Source organism: Condylura cristata, unplaced genomic scaffold, assembly GCF_000260355.1.
Source record: "Condylura cristata isolate star-nosed mole 26May11 unplaced genomic scaffold, ConCri1.0 scaffold00019, whole genome shotgun sequence".
NCBI classification, from domain to species: Eukaryota; Metazoa; Chordata; class Mammalia; order Eulipotyphla; family Talpidae; genus Condylura; species Condylura cristata.
This window is the reverse complement of record NW_004567120.1, coordinates 18,655,053-18,673,496: the sequence shown is the minus strand read 5'-3', so window position 1 is coordinate 18,673,496 and position 18,444 is coordinate 18,655,053. Positions and strand designations below refer to the sequence as shown.

General features: G+C 41.8%; 1 protein-coding gene across 1 annotated transcript in view; it reads left to right on the top strand.

Moving 5' to 3' along the window:
- Positions 1–15,998, top strand: part of CAPN6 (calpain 6) — a 23,926-nt gene extending 7,928 nt beyond the window's left edge. Inside the window, exons 3-13 of the mRNA XM_004685714.2 lie at positions 6,547–6,678; positions 7,672–7,880; positions 8,330–8,522; positions 9,084–9,277; positions 9,508–9,585; positions 9,692–9,878; positions 11,624–11,746; positions 12,399–12,601; positions 13,155–13,276; positions 13,619–13,755; positions 14,328–15,998. Of these exons, the coding sequence (XP_004685771.1) occupies positions 6,547–6,678; positions 7,672–7,880; positions 8,330–8,522; positions 9,084–9,277; positions 9,508–9,585; positions 9,692–9,878; positions 11,624–11,746; positions 12,399–12,601; positions 13,155–13,276; positions 13,619–13,755; positions 14,328–14,510 (1,761 nt within the window). The 3' untranslated portion in view covers positions 14,511–15,998. The remainder of the gene's footprint in view (positions 1–6,546; positions 6,679–7,671; positions 7,881–8,329; positions 8,523–9,083; positions 9,278–9,507; positions 9,586–9,691; positions 9,879–11,623; positions 11,747–12,398; positions 12,602–13,154; positions 13,277–13,618; positions 13,756–14,327) is intronic.
- Positions 15,999–18,444: the final 2,446 nt, after the last annotated feature.

Here is an 18,444-nt window from a genome sequence, read left to right as displayed (position 1 = left end):
TTTTTTTTTTTTTTCTTTCCCTAGAAATGTTTGAGGAAAATAGAGAAATGTTGTCTGGAGGCCCCATTTAAAAGAGGATGTGCTAATGAGGGGAAGCACTCTTTTCTGCTGCTAGAATATGAGACAAAGGAGACCAACAGGGCTGTAGTTGAAAAAGAGGCAGGAATTCAGGGTTTTGGGGTGGGGGCTGAGCATGTATTTTTAAAATAGTAAAGACTTGAACCTCCATATTGGTTACCCAGCAAAGGGTAAGTCTAAGATTCAGAGATAAGTGGCTAATAGGAGTGAGATTCTGGAGGAGGTGGGAGGAGATTGGATGTGTGGCAGGTTTGCAAGTCCTTGTGAAGCCATTTCCCAGATGTGAACAAAGCGAATGGTGCCTCCTGCAATAGCTGGTCTCCAGACACAGCCTCCTTTTTCAGTCTTGGCTCTCTCTCTAGCCCTTTCACTTCCAATTTTAGGGATTGAATCCTAGATGGATTAGCAGGGAAAGGAAAAATGAATAATTACCACAAAAGCCCATCTTGCCTCTGAGGCAAGCAGACCCCCTTCCAGGGTCAGGGAGTGTCAAGGAGGATGGAAGATGAAGGGTAGAAAAAGGAACAGACAATTATCCTACGTCTACCTTGGGCCCATAGACTGTGTCTGGAGGTTCTTACACAATGTTTTTCACTGCATCCTTATTCACTATTGATCAACAAGGTAGGTCTCTTAAAATTTAATCTGATGTAACTCTTTTTTTCTTCATTTAAAAAAATAAAGAGAGCTACCACGTCTATTTTAACTGGATCTCTAGAAAAGGTAAGAATTAGCCCAAATCTGACTGCTAACCAACTGTGATTTGAATAGAGGTGTGACTTCAAAGCCTACATTAGTCTCTCTTCTAGGACTCTGATTTCTGGGACACAGAGTGGTGTGTGTTTGTGTGTTTGTTTTGCTAAAATTGGTAGCATCTCTCCAGCGGTTCTCACATTTTTCCTCACTCTGCTGACACCATACACTCATGAATTTATCTGTATTCTCCCTTTTGAGAGCATAGAGTATGTTTAGTTTTAAGTGAGCCCACAGGGGAGTCAGACACTTGAGACACATTCATCGAGCCCCATTCTGTGGCACTTTCTGCGCAAGACACTGACACAGTCTGGCATGAGTCACTCCTATTCTAACTGAAGAGACACACACATATTGCACTCACAAAGAGTTAAACAATGGATGAATGTTGGATGTAAGATATGCTCTTTTCAGTCATACAGACAATAAATCATGTAGGGTTTTGAAGAAGGGGAGACTATTATGTGTTGGAGGGGACCTTTTGTGGGAAGGAGGAGGAAAAACAAGGTTCTGGACCACCATCTGAGCCTCATCAAAGAGCTGTGAATTCCTTTCCAGTTAGAGTGGAGGCCAAATCTGTGGTCAAGAACCACGTCAAGTTCTCTGCCCTCCCATCAGGAAAGCCTACAGACAGTCCAGGCCTCTTTGGAGTGGCTCAGGAAGCTTAGAAGGTCTGTTGGCTTCACCTGCCTCATTGGCAAAATCGAGATCCTGGTTTTCAGGGAAGCTCACAGCAGCTTGTCCCTTGGCATGCCATATAGCTTCATGCTTAACCATGGCTACTTTCTGAAAGTTTTTAAATGGAAGAAGCATAATTAACCTGATATTTTCTTTTTCTTTCCTCTCCAGTGTTGAAAAGCTTCAGCCATAAATGTATAAGCCTCCATGCCTATAAACACTAATCAAACCAGTTCACTCCAGTCAAGCCCCTTCCTAGAGCAGTGAGTCCCCTTCCTCACACTGGGCATTTCTTTGCTTTTTCCTAGGGAACTACTTTAGCCAGACAGGCACCATAGCGTGTTTTGCAGATGCTCAGGGCCAGCGCTTACGCGCATACCCTCCAGAGGAAAAATCCTTTCTTTAACTCCTTTGACAATCCAGTGGCCACAGCAGCATTCCAGCTTTCTGGGTACACAGATATATTCCCTGACGCATGTACTCCTGAAACAACCGGCCTCTCTTCCTAGGGCCTCGACCTCGGAACTCAATACATTCTAAGAGATTAATTATACTGACTTACAGTGTGATCCTAAGAGTGCAGGTTGGCTTTTGTAGACTGCAATCTGCTCACCAAATTTCCATTAAAATTTTTCTTCTCCAGCTTCCCCCAGATACTCTCTCTACTTGCCCCTTTGGTTTTCTTTCTGGACTGACAAACTCAGTTGCAATAGTCTCTTAGAATCGGAATACCTCATACCCGGTTAAAAGGGAGCAAGGTCTAATTAGGATGTGCACAGTCAGCTGTGGGGACATTGTCAACTCTCTTAATCTAGGTTTCAGCGTCCTCTTCGCTGCCTTCACCCAGGTGTCCCACATTCCTTGGAACTATTTTATTATGTTGGGTCAGCTCAAGAAGTTCCCTTCTGTATATTTGCCGTGGACCCCCACTCCGTTTCCACACCCTCCTCCCGCCCTCCTGCCCTGCTAAGTCAGAGGCAATCACTAATCTGTTTATCTATTTTCCATTTGTATCTAGATTTGCTAATTCTGGATATTTCGCTTAAAATAGAATCATAAGTGTAACCGGATTCTTTGGCATAGCATGATGTTTTCAAAGGATCATCCATGTGGTAGCATGTATTAATGTGCCCCTTTTCCGTGCTGAATAGTATTCCCTTACATTAATATATAAAATTTCCCAATAAAGCAGTTTGACATTTATGCCTTCAGTCTCCTAGCTGAAGTCTGCAGGTTCAACTAAGAAGATAATAATGTAGTGACTTGAAGTGCAAGTTGGGTTTAAGATCTTATTACCAAGTTCCATACTGAGTTTTCCGTGGGGAGTTTAGAAAGGAAGAGAAGGTTTTACTGATGAAAAGGTCTTTCACGCAGAAGCAAAACTCCCCAGCAGATAATGTGGACACGGTGAAGGGTTAATCTAACATTAGTCCCTGAGCCCAGGTTCAGCTAAATATGTTCTTCCCAGAGATGGATTCATTTTCTTAAGATGATTGCTGTGCGGACTAACTCACAGGCATGTAGGTCCTGAAAGGCAGTCCCCAGCCTTTTGGGACAACATAGAGCCCTGGACTTAGTGACCAATACCACTGCTTCAGGGTTGGTCTTATTCTAGGCTCCCACGCCGCAGTCCCTCAGGTCTTGTGCGGTTGTGTGTAACACTTTGAAAATGCTTCCACTCTGACTTCTGGTTTTCTAAACAATGTTTCATTTGTTTTTTGTACCTCCTAATGTTTACCCTAGACCTTAGTGTCAGCTAATTTCATTTAATATGTTAAAAAATTAATAAAGATTTGGAGGTGGCAGGCACAAAGAGTGTCCCATAGAGTCTACATGAAGGCTCTGGCTTGTCACTGCATTCCTGTCCTCACCCCCAGAAGATTTCTGAGAAGGGAAATGAAGTGAGGACAGTCAGAAGATCCCTAATGCTCAGCTAAGAGATCATGCTTCCTAAAGAAACTGCTTGGCTTGTAGAAGGCTTTGGCTTGAGAATACAAGTATGTAGACTGTTCCTCATTTTACTCTTGGTGCTCAACTTCCTCCTTGTGTTTCTCCCTAACACATTATTTTACCTTGACAAACAGCCCATTTCAAGGATCACATTAACTCTGCCAACACAGCTGGGAGCCATTAGGGGCTCAGCATCTCCCTTCCCACCCAAGCCACCCAAATATGTGATTATGTGAGCTGTGACCTCTTCCCAATGCCCACTCCCCACCACTGCAGCACAGCTGGGACTGGAATGTCCCATCTGCACGCTGCATCTCACTTTCAGTTACAGAAAAATTTTCTCCATCTTAAGTAAAAGGTCAATAAACAACGATGTCACTGTTTTCAAATTTGACACCAAAACGTCCATTTGCTCGCTGTGTTTGTGTGGGTTCAGTACTCTTTATCCCCTCTCTATGCCCTTAGCTGTTTTCTAGCGTTTCAATTTCTTAAAGAGATATGACATGTAACTTTATGTTTTATCTCCTGTTCTGCATCTAGATGGGGTTAACAGATGAAATAAACTAATAAGTACTTCGTGGACTACATTCGGAATATTAAAGCCTATAGGTGATAGTTAACCTGGAACTAAAAGTTAAGACATGACTTAAATCAAATTTCCAGAACAAGGGAGCACTTTTAGATGAGTGTTGAACAAGCAGACATTAAGCACTGAGTGGGTGACTGAGAAAAGGGTCGCATCTGTGTTCCCGGAGAGCTGCTCAAGATCACCTTTACGAGGCAGTCACTGATAAAACTAAAGGCAGAGGCACCCACCAACTGAGGTCTTCCGGTTCTTTCTCAAACTGCGCTTCTAAAGAACTTCTCTAAGCCTGTTTCTTCATTTGTAAAATATAGCAGTTAGCTAAATAACTTCCAAAATTCCAACAGTGACTCTTAACTTACGTTTTACAACCTATTGTTAAATAGCCATCCATCATGTGTGAAGAGCGGTGAAATAAGACAGCGGTATGAGCCAGTTTATAAAAGCAAGTGGAAAATAAGGGTTTTTCTGCCTAAATTTTCATTCTCCCATGATTACACAGAGCTTTATGAGCTTTACACACACAAACACACACACATGCACACAGATAGGTGGAGAGGGAGAGGGATTAGGTACATTTAGTTTAGTTCTACTAACGAATAATTACTCAAGTTCTGTTTATATGTCTCTTTTGCTCATGTATGTGTCCCTTTATATTTTGAATAGAAATTGACATGCCAAAAATGTTGGTTGAGCCTAGATCCCTGCTGAGAAATGGAAGCTTTATAGATATTCAAAACACTGTAATGTAACCCCAACCACTAATAACTCTACGTAAAACCAGCAAATACATTGCCTTAACAATATAAAAGCATACTTGCCCACATATCAATGCTCACTTCATAGCTTTTCCATTTTAGGGAATTATTAGGTGCACTTATCTAAGTCCAAGAAATCATTGTATAGATTTACATTTGGTTACAAATAAAATGGTAATACCTAACCCATGGCGGGGGGGAACTGTTGAGCTGCATCTTAGAATGGGTAAAGAAGCAATGAGAAAAACATGAATATTAGGGTATAACTCATCCAACACACCTGTTTTATGCTCAATAAATGAAAAAAAAAAAAGCAACTCCCAACCTATAAAAAATATTTTGTATGATGGACACCTTCTGCTAAGACCAAAAAGGAATAAAAAGACACCAAATATGCATCTAAAAAAAAAAAAAAAACAGAAAATCCACAGCTGACGACCCACCTAACTCTCTCTTTTTGGCAAAGGGATGCTCAATTAATCTTCAGTTTGGACTTGTCTCTCTCTAGAATGCCTATTCCTTTCCAGAGTTATTTTGGCTTTTAAAGAATATATGGAATGTTTCATTCTGTAGACCAGACCCTTAATCAAGGAGAAATATGTTCATTAATGAAAAGAGGTTTGAGAACCAGAAAAATATAGTTGTTTCTATTGAACAAATTTTTAAAAGCTATATGTCTAGATTTTCTTTCCCTTTGAGACTAGGATTTATTTCTGCTTTGTAAGCAAAATGTCAAGGTACCGGCCAACTGCCTCCTCCAGGAAACCTTCTCCATCTCCTCCAAACTTCACTGGTATTTCCTGCCTTTGAACTCTGCAAGTGCTGACACACTGAGTCACACAATCATGTCTTCAATTACATGGTGCATGTATGCAGCTATGCCTTGTCCGTGTCTCTCTCTACTCCTTAAATCCCCCATACTTCTCCTTTGCCCAACTGCCTAACTGTAGTCATTGCATGGGATCTATTTTGTCTACCACTGGGGTAGCTTTAGAGGATCTTCCTTTATCTAGGCATTAAATTATGCTTTGAAAATGCCTCCACTGTATCCCCATCACTTTGTATTTGTTTGTATTATTTGGGTTTCATTATTCTACTCCCGGTGGAAATGGCACAACTAAAGCTATCTTGAGGGAAGACATACATATACACGCCAAGTAGATGCTGCACCTCTTCTGTGCAGATTCCCTCAGAATTTCCACCGTGGAAAAGACTGTCAATTGAAGAGTTCCTTTGAGTGGTGAGTGGCCCATTACCACTTAGTATTAATGCTGCTGCTATCTCCATTCTTCCAAAGATGTGGATAACGTCTAGTTGTCATGGAAATCATGTTGCCCTTGCTTTATGTTAGGAAAGGGCTTCATACTTAACTCATTTTCCTAGAGAGGGAGCGTCATGTTCATCCCCATCATACCTTGTATAAATTCAAACATAGGTGGTCCAGGAAATCTCATCTTGACAGATAGGATCAGACATGCTAATCCTTAGTTCTCTTTTAAATACACTGCTGTGGTGGAAACGACTAAATCCTATTGATAGCTATGTGTAAGGGCCCCCATCAGAATATCTCATCCTGTTTCATCATGTCTTTCCATTTCTCCTGTCACTTCCCCACATGACATTTTCTCTGTGGCTAGATGATCTACTGCTTCGTGTTTTCACTCACAATCTTCCTGTTTTACCCCAATCTTTCTGATTCTTCAGAGATGCTTCCTAGACTTGTATAACTAATTATTGTATGCACAGGACATCTGTGACGACCCCCATCTGATTGTGGGCAACATCAGCAACCACCAACTGATCCAGGGGAGACTGGGACATAAGCCAATGGTCTCTGCATTCTCCTGCTTGGCAGTTCAGGAGTCTCACTGGACAAAGGTATCTTCCCCTTCTGTGGGAACTCACTCCCTTTACACCTTCTTATCTTCTTTAATGACTCTAGGGAAAGACAGCTTATAATTTAGGTTGTTAATATCCTCTATTACAGCAGAGGTATTAACTAGGTGACTCCATTTTATTATGAGCATTCACAAATATGAGCAGTTGGAAGAATTTTACAATGAACACTCAGATATTCACCCAGATACTACATTAACATTTTACTGTATTTACTTTCTCATACATCTTAGTTGATCTTTTGTCATGTGCAGTGCTTAGGGCCAGGAGTTCTGCATATTTCTATACTTTGTGCTTACTGGTATAAACCAGTATAGACCAATGGAGGCCAGAAAGTCACTGACAGATGTGAATAGCAGAAAAGGTGAGTAAGATGAAAATAGATCCTTGAAAAGGTTCTAATAAATTATTAAATGTACAAAAATTCCTTTGGCATTTAGGCAGAGCTCAGAGCAGTGAAGTGTTGCCTTGAGATTGAGAACATTTTCCTCAGAAAAATTAACTTTAGAATATTAATATGTAATTGTTATAGGCGAATTTCATATGCCTATACTTTATAGGATATAAATCCTAGAAATGATGATACGGACCTTTAAAAACATAAGTCACAAGGGACCTTGTATTTAAATTGTTTTTAAAATGTCTCATGCATGTGGTTAAATAGGTAGTCATGAGTACTTTTGTATCAACAACTGTTATGATGCATTTTGTAGATTAATTGTGGGAAATGAACCCCTAACTGGCTGCCACGTCACCCGTGCTTATTCAGGACAGGTATGGTAATAGCAAAACTGAACTAGTGAAGTGGAAGTTGTGTAAAGAATGTCCTTCCTGGGCCTACCAAAACTAGACCCAAGCCTAAAAGATTAGGTGTGCTTCCTCTTGTGACATGGACTTTACAGAAGTCAACTGTAATTTTAATATTTCGATATAGTGATTTACATAACAGATGACCGAATGCTCTTCTATTTCCAGACAATTCCCAACCATAAGGAACAAGAATGGGACCCTCGAAAACTAGATAAATATGCTGGAATATTTCGCTTCCGTTTCTGGCATTTTGGAGAATGGACCGAGGTGGTGATTGATGACTTACTGCCCACCATCAATGGAGACCTGGTCTTCTCCTTTTCCACATCCATGAATGAATTTTGGAATGCTCTCTTGGAAAAAGCTTATGCAAAGTAAGAAGTGGGGATTGATTAGTCAGTGGTGGAGTACGTAAGAAAAGGGAGGTTACATTTATGCTTGGGAACACATTCCCTCCCAGATTGGAATCTAAATTGGGTAGGTTCTCCATCAGACACAAGCATTGCCAAGGGCCTGGGACGGGGCCTCTAAAATCCTGGATAAGAGAGAAATTACCTGTTAAGGTTTCTGTTAGTCCCCATCTGCTATTAGTGCCCATTCCTGCTGCTAACCTGCAGCTCGCATGGTATTATGGACACAAATTTTCTGTTTGTCCATGGTCAACATGGTCTAAATCTAATAGTCTCTGATTATAATCTCAAAATATCTCTCATTTTACATCTAATGAAAAGTTAGCTGAACAAACTGTTTTAGTACTTGGGAACAAGAACCCCTCACCTGGGCAAGTAATTCTACAAAGATAAAATTGCATGTTTGCCTCTAGGCTGCTTGGTTGTTATGAGGCCCTTGATGGTTTGACCACCACCGATATCATTGTGGATTTCACTGGCACATTGGCTGAAACTGTTGACATGCAGAAGGGAAGATACACTGAGCTTGTTGAGGAGAAGTACAAGTTGTTTGGAGAACTGTACAAAACATTTACCAAAGGAGGTTTGATCTGTTGCTCCATTGAGGTTTGTATTCACCAAAGCAAACAAACAACAAATAAACAAAGAACTCTTGCTCACTTCTGAAAGAGAGTTACAAAATTTAGTAGGGAACCTCAGCCTTCCCTCAGAGATCCATGAAATGCCATTATGGTACTCAGGAAGCTAACAATATCCATGGAGTCTGCACTCAGAGTCCAGAGGAGTTTTACTTTTTTATCCTTCTGTATAAGTCATACTGTGAGGCCCAGCACAGTATCTGAGCTTATACAAGTAGCTTCTGCTAAATTATTCCTCCTGCCTCGGTTCCTGATGTTGAGGTGATAGCTGTTGGCTCAAGGAATAAACCAACTCCATCAAATTTTAATTCCATTAATATTAATGAGTATATTTAATCTGAGTTGTTTAAATCAGTTGCTTTATTAAATCCCTTCATTCACTTGCTTTGTATTAAGTTAGGGGTTGGTGTCAAATTTCCACTTGCCTGGGGAGAACTGGTTTCAACTATACAGGGGTAAGCCAATCAAGGAAGAGGAACTAGGCTTCCAATCTACCAATTCTTGTGTGGTTATGTCTCTTTGCTCTCAGTCTCCTAGTCAGGAGGAACAAGAAGTTGAAACTGACTGGGGTCTACTGAAGGGCCATACCTACACCATGACTGATATTCGCAAGATCCGTCTTGGAGAGAGACTCCTGGAAGTCTTCAGTACTGAGAAGCTATATATGGTTCGCCTGAGGAACCCCTTGGGAAGACAGGAATGGAGCGGCCCCTGGAGTGAAATGTGAGTGGTATTTCACCTTGACTGCTATCTCCCCAAAGCCCTATAATTCTTCCAAACCCAACCCTCCTCCCTGTTAGGACACACTCAGTGCTCAGTCACGGGATCTATGACCCAGCCAGAAGTAAGATCAGGCAGATCCAACTCTCCATATTTTCTGTTTCTTTGGCACCATATTTCCATAGCCAATTGCAAACTTAGGGCTTATTTCTTTGTTCTTTCTTTGTCTTTAGTTCTGAAGAGTGGCAGCAACTAACTGCAACAGATCGCAAGAACCTGGGGCTTGTAATGTCTGATGATGGAGAGTTTTGGTGAGTAGAGGTTTTCTGTGCTAAGGCCATTGGGGCTTCTACATGGAACCACAGGAGTAGGCAAGAAATGCCATCCTCATTTCTTTCCTGCACTCATTCCATTCAGGATGAGCCTGGAGGATTTTTGCCGCAACTTTCATGAACTGAACGTCTGCCGCAATGTGAACAACCCTATTTTTGGCCGCAAGGAGCTGGAGTCATTGGTGGGATGCTGGACTGTGGATGACGATCCCCTGATGAATCGCTCAGGGGGTTGCTATAACAACCGTGATACCTTCCTGCAGAACCCCCAGGTTTTTAGAAAACTATTATTGTATTATTTCTTTATTGAGCTAACATTGGTTTATGACACTGTATGTTTTATAGGTAGAGGCTCACACCTCTTCAGATGTATGTTGCTACATCTAACCCACCACCAAGGCATCCATAGTCCTTCACCATAGTCTATTGGGTCCCCTCCTCCCTTTGCTCCACATCCCATTTCTGGCATCTCCAGGTTTGAATCAATTCTTTTTTCTTTTTTCTTTTTTTTCTCTTCAATTTATTAAGGCAATAGCATCCCAGGTCTCATCTTGGAGTACTTCTTTGACATTCATTATTCTGTTTCCAGTCATTGCATATTTATAAACCAAGATGCCTAGGGATTGGCTCAGGTACATGTAAAATATGGCAGACTTTGTGTCTTTGCATAGCCATACCTTGGCAATACTGTCAACACTAAATGGCCTCCTCTGTCTGCCTCTCCCTGGACTTAGGGTGTGTCAAGGCTCTTAGGCACTCCCTGCCGACTCTCATTTTTTTCTCATTTTCTTTATTGTTCACCTGTTCTCTTGGGGACACCTTGCTATGATGTCCTCTTTCACATGCAGGTGATTTTTCTGAACACTATCATTGTACCTTCATTTCTCATCTAGCACAAGATCATTTTCTTCAAGCTTTGAATCACTAGCCTTCAACAACTCCATTCTATCTCACCTTACAATGCTATTCCAGGTGATACTTTAGGGGGTCAAGCATAAGAAAACCTCAAAACAAAAAATCAAACAGCGAGAGACTGAACCTCTAATAATCTTGACAGTATACTCTGCAAATGGGACAAGAATTCCGTTCTGCTTGTCTTGCTGCCCATACATGGCTGTGTCTTTTCCTTGTATGGAGCTTACTGGCTAGGAATTTTGGAGGAAACTAAGGCTGGTGGGTGATGTACTTAATTCATACTTTTCTTCCATTCCCTCCACCTTCATTGTCCCTAAAGGATAAAGCTCCTGTTACTCCCCAACTAAATGTCTATTTACAAACCTGGGAATATTTAAACTGTCAAGCACATATACTATGCTGGGAAATGGCCCTTTCAGCTTCACTGTTAAGTGTCTTCACAGGATTGACCTTGGGAACCTATGATACTGCATGTTTCAGTTGCTTATTAAAGGGAGAGAGAGAGAGAGCAAGAGCCAGTGAATGAGCAAGTGACAGAGAGAGAGAGAGAGAGAGTGTGAGAGAGAGATAGATCAGGTGTCTTTTAGTTGAACTTTCAAATGGTGCCATAGTCCAGCAGACGATGTGATGTTTGCACCGTACTTAGCACTGGCCTGCCTCTTCGCTGAAGGGAAGAGGAGGAGATCAGGGAAGTGGATCCAGCCCTTCCACAAGCCACATGATTGTGCTGGCATCAGTAGCCTAGCTCAGGGGGAGGCTGCAGTGTCGGTTAAGTCAAACAAGAACACTTTATGTATATATTGATTCTGGAATTTTCTGTGTACCATGTTTAAAAACAGGGATAATAATGAAAGGAAATACCCAAGAACATAATAAAACAAAGCATATGTTCTTTGGTATCAAAAGCCCAGTCACAAAGTTGTATCTTAACACATGTCAAATGTCTTAGGAAGAAGTAAGTACTGAGATTGATGTCTGGTCAAAGGCAAAGCCCAGAAAAAAAACTGAGGCTCTATTTCCCAGCATACAGTTTTCTTCCCTGAAGTTCCAGCTTGTTCGTTTGCAGTGCTAACTGAGCTCCTTGGTGGCCTCTTTCCCTTAGTACATCTTCACTGTGCCTGAGGACGGCCACAAGGTCATCATGTCACTGCAGCAGAAGGACCTGCGTACTTACCGCCGCATGGGAAGACCTGACAATTACATTATCGGCTTTGAGCTGTTCAAGGTAAGAATAAGCATTTCCAGCAGAGAGAATGAGGGCAGGTCCCACCATCTAAATCGCTTAGGATTAGGGAAATTAAGAAAGCCCCATCCATGTTGCTGCAAAAGGCATGAGCTTATCTTTTTGATTGCTGAGTAATATGCCATTGTGTATATGGAAGGGACTGTGCTTAGTGAGGTAAGTCAGAAAGAAGAAGAAAAATATTGGATGTTTTCACTCATAGCAGGAACTAAGGGATCAGGAGGGGAAAAAAAAAACAATTGTGATAAAGTAAAAATGAAAAACTATGAACAACTATAAACCAGAGACATTTTATGGGAGTGGAGAGGGGAATGGTCTCAAAACTGGGGTGGGAAGAGTGCACAGAACTATGGTGATGGCACATGGGTCAACTGGTGGTGGGAAGCCCACATTTATTACAACTGAGATGAAAAAAATGCACAAAATGAAGAATGATGTTAATATATATATATATATATATATATTATCACATATATATATATGTGATAAAAAAAGAAAGAAATGAAATAAATTATCTTAAAAAACAAAAGAAATTAAAAAAGGCCTAGGGACAGAAAGCAAAGAGGACCTAGCGGCTTCTAATACATAAACTCGGATTTGAGTGCAAGAGAGTCTCATTCAATTTCACTTCCAGGTGGAGATGAACCGTAAATTCCGCCTTCACCACCTCTACATCCAGGAGCGTGCTGGAACTTCCACCTATATTGACACCCGCACCGTGTTTCTGAGCAAGTACCTGAAGAAGGGCAACTATGTGCTTGTTCCAACCATGTTTCAGCATGGCCGCACCAGCGAGTTTCTCCTGAGAATCTACTCTGAAGTGCCTGTCCAGCTCAGGTTCCGTTTCCTCAGCCAACCCTACCAATGCCTGTCCTCTGCTTTGCTTCCAGTCCTAATCCTCTAGCTCTTTCTTCTCCGAGCACATACTCAAAGGGACTGCTTGTTCAAGTTCAAACTTCACTGAAATGGTCATGGTCAAAATATTTCTCAAAGTGGGGCTCTTAGAATCTCCTCAGAAGAGGTCTGAGCTGCAGAGCTCTGAGCTGCCATTTAAGGGAAATGAGTCTTTAACCTGAGCTTTTGCACTTAGACTATTCTCTGTTCTCTGGCTGACTTTCCTCTTAAACAGCTGGCACTGCTCACTGAGCCTCTATTATGTTCTAAGTATTGGGTCACCAAAGCTACCTTTTCACCCCACCCCTGCCTATTCAGATCTTTATCTGCTGGTCCATACAGCAAGGACAAAGGAAAACAAACTATAAACCATGTTTGAGGAAGCATGGGCTGGGTCACACAGTATTTCATGCCTTGCAACTACAGCGTCTGCTTTGGCAAACCTCAGGAAAGTCCATTTGTCATCAGGTGATAGAGCTTCTTCTTGATGTTACAGGGAACTGACTCTGGACATGCCCAAGATGTCCTGCTGGAACCTGGCTCGTGGCTACCCAAAGGTAGTCACTCAGATCACTGTTCACAGCGCTGAGGGCCTGGAGAAGAAGTATGCCAATGAAAGTAAGACCTGCAGGGTGTCTGGGAATGTCATATTCAGTTTCATTTCTTGCACATATGGTTAGGAAAGATGTTCACAAACGTTTCTCTCCAGAGCATTTTCACTGCAGAGAAGTCAGAACAGATGCCAGCTCCTTTGGCCTATACCTATACACTGCTCATGTTTATATTCCTAATTAAAGTGTGGAGAAGAAGGAAGCAGGGACAGGTGTTGAGTCTTAGATCATTCTGGAAAACCGATGTTAGGGCAAAAGCCCTGAAATAGACTTAGTGACACTGTGTTTCCTTTATCTAGAAAGGGAAATTTAATTACTATCTTAAAAAACAAATTTCATTTTGTTCCAGCTGTAAACCCATATTTGGTCATCAAGTGTGGAAAGGAGGAAGTCCGCTCCCCCGTGCAAAAGAATACCATTCATGCCATTTTTGACACCCAGGCCATTTTCTACAGAAGGACCACTGACATCCCTATCATTGTGCAGGTCAGTATATGGACAGGGACTCCCCCCCCCCCAGGATGATTCATCTTCAGTACTAGATAGGAGAGTACTTCAAATTCCTCACCTATGTCTAGAATGCATGTCATTCTGGTTTTCAGTTTATTTTCTACTCAAAGACTTGAACCAGCAGGCACAGAGACCAACTTCCTTATTAACCTCCATTCTAAAAGTCCCATTCTCTCTTTCATTGCGGGAAGAAGCCCACATGCTCACAGGTACAGATGTTGACACATTTGCTGTAAATTTCCATCAGGGGCAATCCTGCAAGGCCCTTCTGGACTATCACTTTTTGGCCACTTTTCTGATTTAATGCTTCTGAGCACTGCCTTTAGGTAGCCATCTCAAAAGTCAGTGCTGATCCTGAGGTCAGCTTCCTGATTGTCACCTGCATTCTTTGAGATATCTTGCCCACAAGCAGAGAACTTTCAAGAAAGATAGTCTTTGATTTTGAAACAGAGTTCTCCAAGCTCAGGGGAGGTTATATTTGCCACCTATTAGGGATTCCAGTCTCATGGGGGCTTAGTCATCTTCACTCTTTTGACTTGTTTCTTCAGGTCTGGAACAGCAGAAAATTCTGTGACCAGTTCCTGGGGCAGGTGACTCTGGATGCTGACCCCAGCGACTGCCGTGATCTGAAGTCTCTGTACCTGCGCAAGAAGGGTGGCCCAACTGCCAAAGTTAAGCAAGGTCACATCAGTTTCAAGGTCATTTCCAGCGATGATCTCACTGAGCTCTAAGTCTCTCCCACTCTGGAGAATCCTGACAGAGCTTCCATCCTTTTATATATTTTTTTTTCTGTCAGACGCCAGGTCTTAATATAAGATTTGTAATCTTTTGAAAGAAAAAAAATTCACAGTAATTAACTTTTCCTTTCTTCTGATAAGTTCCCCATACTTCCCGATCCAAGTAGCATCAGTAGCTACAAACCTATATACCTCCAGCAGCTGGACAGGGGGAAATGACAGTCTTATCTGGAGATCATACATATATTTGCCAAGAAAAGATCTCTGGGGCTTCCGGGGGTGAGATTTGAGTGGGACGATAACAAAAGCCTGGATACCTCACAGGTATTTTTGCTGCTTTCAGGTGCCCAATGTATCTCCCCTGTAGGGCATGTTGAGGAAGGAGGAGGGTTGATCAAGGCCAAGCTGGTCTAGCCTGACATCCCAGCTCCTGAATGAGCACTACAGCCTTCTCAGTAGCATTTTACCCAGAGGCCAGAGCCTGCTTGAAAGTCCCCATTCTCTACCATCTACCATCACCCCCACCTCCACGATCACCCCACCTCCACCATCACCACCTCCGGAAAGTGTAGCCCTGCCCTTACCCAAGTCACCCCCCACGGTAGGTTCCACCTTCATGTTGAGGAAGCTTCCTAGGTGCTTAATCAAGGGCTGGAGTTCAGTTTGGCTCATCAGTGGGAAAAGCTTGAGCTCCAGCTCAAATGGAAGCGAGCTGTGTGCCACCAGAGGGAAAAGTGGAAGAAGCTGCAGTGGGAGACAGTCTGTGTCCCCCACCCATCCACACACACCTACACTCACACACGCACACATGGGCGTGCATGTACTACCGTTCAGGCAGTCAGTGGGCAGGAGGAAGGACAAATAAATAACCCCCCCCCCACACACACACACGGAAAGGATGAGAGACTGCATCCAGGCATAGTACTGCCCATTTGGGGCCCCTGACTGCAATGTGAAACCTTCTGCTGCTGCTGGGTTTACAAACAAGCCCATTGTCCTGTGCCTCCTAATATTGTTGGTACTGAATATTCTATCTAGAGGCTTGAGGCTTGGGTCCTGACCTAGGTCCCTCAGGCTTTTCTTTCAGTTGGGAAGCTTCCCTCTCTGAGGGTGTTTGTGTGCCCTCTTGTTTTTTCAGTACTTCTACAGAATTTTTTCTAGAGACAGTCATTCTGAAATGTTCTTCCCTCCATCTCACCTATTAAAATTCTATCCCTCCTTGAAGGCCCAGCATAAATGCCACCTCCTCCATGAAGCTCTCCCCGACCTCCTCAACCCCCACCTTCAACAATATTTCAACGCTTCTGCTATGACGAAAAGAAACTTAGTGTAGTAATTAGTTTAGTCCAGGATTGCATTCATTAAAAAAATATTTTGTAGTGTTTTTTTTTTCCTTTAGCTTGCTCATTTCCTACCATGTTCTTCAGTCTGTGTAACCTCTGCAGTGCCTTCACCACACTGCCTTACATAATCCAAACCACAATAAAGTTCACATTCAATAAACTGATCGGTCCTGACTTAATTTGATGATATAGAAGAGATGGCAAGAGTGGCCATCTGTTCAGGTTTCTTTCAGAGTCTGGAAGCAGATGGAAGTGGGGGTACTTTGGGCAACTTGAGCCCAAGTGTGCTGGACGAAGAAGCCTTAGCTACATTGATTGTGGACTCGGGGTAGGGGATTGGAAAAGACCCTTTACTTCTCCACATTTTGCAGCATTTGGGGGTGGAATTACACAATTTTGAAATTTCTCTGGGCTTAGACTTGTGACCAAAGGTACAAGGGATGGTACTTTAAAGGGCAGAACTCCCAGGAGAAGAACATATCTTTCTTTCCAACATCTCTCTTAGAGCCAAATGAATATGAAGACTTCATTCACTTGAGCCCATACTTAATCTGCCATCTGCCCATTTTAGGGCAGACTAAGGGGAAAGCACCTTATTTTTTGCCTCGAGTGCTTCCGCCTAATGGGAAAGGATACCCAGGGCAGAGGAAGGCTGTTCTTGGAGACCCTTCTCCAGGCTCACCAAAACAGTACTTAAGTAGACATTTCATTTGTGTCCCTTCAACACTATTTCAAAACCCACTGGAGATGGCCTCTTAAATACAGGATTTAGGTGTGGTGGACCAATATTTAAAATATCCAACACAGGTAATGTAATAGTTCTATGTGGTCAGCAGATGGCACTATGATATTACAATTAAGCACAAATAAAGTTTCAGGAATGTGAATTTTTTTCCCCCCAAAACAAGGCAAAAAAGAAAAGGCACTGACACTTTCTGATTGTCTTCTATATGTCAGAGCCCAGGCTCAATGCTTTTCATATGTGATCTCATTTTAAGACCCTTAACCACCATATGAATTGCTGGCAGGAACCCTGTTTTTCAAAGATAAGGTGGTTGAAGAACAGATACCTTACTCAAGGTTGCTCAGCCAGTAAGCATATCATGCCTATTAGACAGATAATAATGTTGATTCTGAAGCCTTCTTTGAAAATATGCAGTCTGCAGAAAAGTGGTAGCATCTTGCTTACATCTAGAGGTCTACCAACAATATTGTACAAAAGCTTAGCTTTTAGGATACCAAATGTTTCCTTCAATATGTTTAGCTTTCTTAATTACACATGTATACATATGATATGTCCATAGACTGGGTCTTCAAAAAGGAATCCAGTGTACTAATATGTACCAATATGTTTTTGATAACAAAACAAGTGCACATCAAAATGATTATACTGAGTGAAAGAAGTGAGAAAAAAGGTTGTATCCTCCCTGATTCTACTAATATAAGATCGAGAAAATGTAAAAGTGTTTGAAATATAAATCAGTACAGTAAACTGGCATAAAAATCAATTCACATAAATCAACTGAGTACTTATTTGCAAATAATTAACTAGAAGCAAAAAAAAAAAAAAAAAGTCAAGAAAACATCCCTTGGCATAAACCCTCCCATTCCATGCATGTTATCACAAATGGCAAGAGTTCACCTCTTTTATAGCTGAGTAGTATTCCATTGTGCATATTGTGCTAAATGAAATAAGTGAGAAGGAAGAAGACAACTATTGAATGATTTCACTCATGTGGAATATACAGGGGGAAAATCCAGGAAACTGACAAAAGTAAACAACAATAAACTCTAGAAATTAAGGCTGCTGAATGAATGGTGGAGCTGTGAAAAAGAGGGAAAAGAGCCCAGTGGCCTAGGGTAAGGGACTGTGGATACTTTGATGTGGAGGTGGGGCATGTTCCCCTAAAGCAGTACAGTGTTGTGAACCAACATTACCTCACCAAAGAAAAAAGGAAAATAATTACATTTATAATACCATCACAAATAATTAAATACCCAGTAATACCCTTAACAAAGGTCAAGAAACTACACAATGAAAGCAGGACACTGTTAAAAGAAATAGAAGTCACAAAGAAATGGAAAGATATTCCATGAATATGAACTTAAAGAGTTAACGTTGTTAAAATGGCCATTGTACCCTCCCTGGTGGTGCAAGGGATAAAACACAGCACTACGAACCTATCACAGCCATTGTAGCACAAGTTCAATCCCCGGCCAGGGTGGTGACTCACAGGGCACAGCAGACCTCTCCTGACCCACCCGTTGCTCCCCTCAGCAGTGTATTTCAGTACATCTGCCTGTTATGCTCTCCACTCTGTCTCTGGTGAATCCTCTCACTGCCTCTGTACCTCTGGCCTATACCACAGTTCTGGATGCATAAAAAAATAAATCTTTTTTAAAAAAAATGGCCATCTTAACCAAGGCAATACAGAGATTCAGTGTAACCCCTATCAAGGTTTCAAATGGCATTCATAAAATAAATAGAACAAACATGATAGAAATTCATATTGAAAAACAAAAGATCCCAAAAAACAATACTGACAAAAAAGAATGATGATGGCAACAAACTCAGACTTCACACT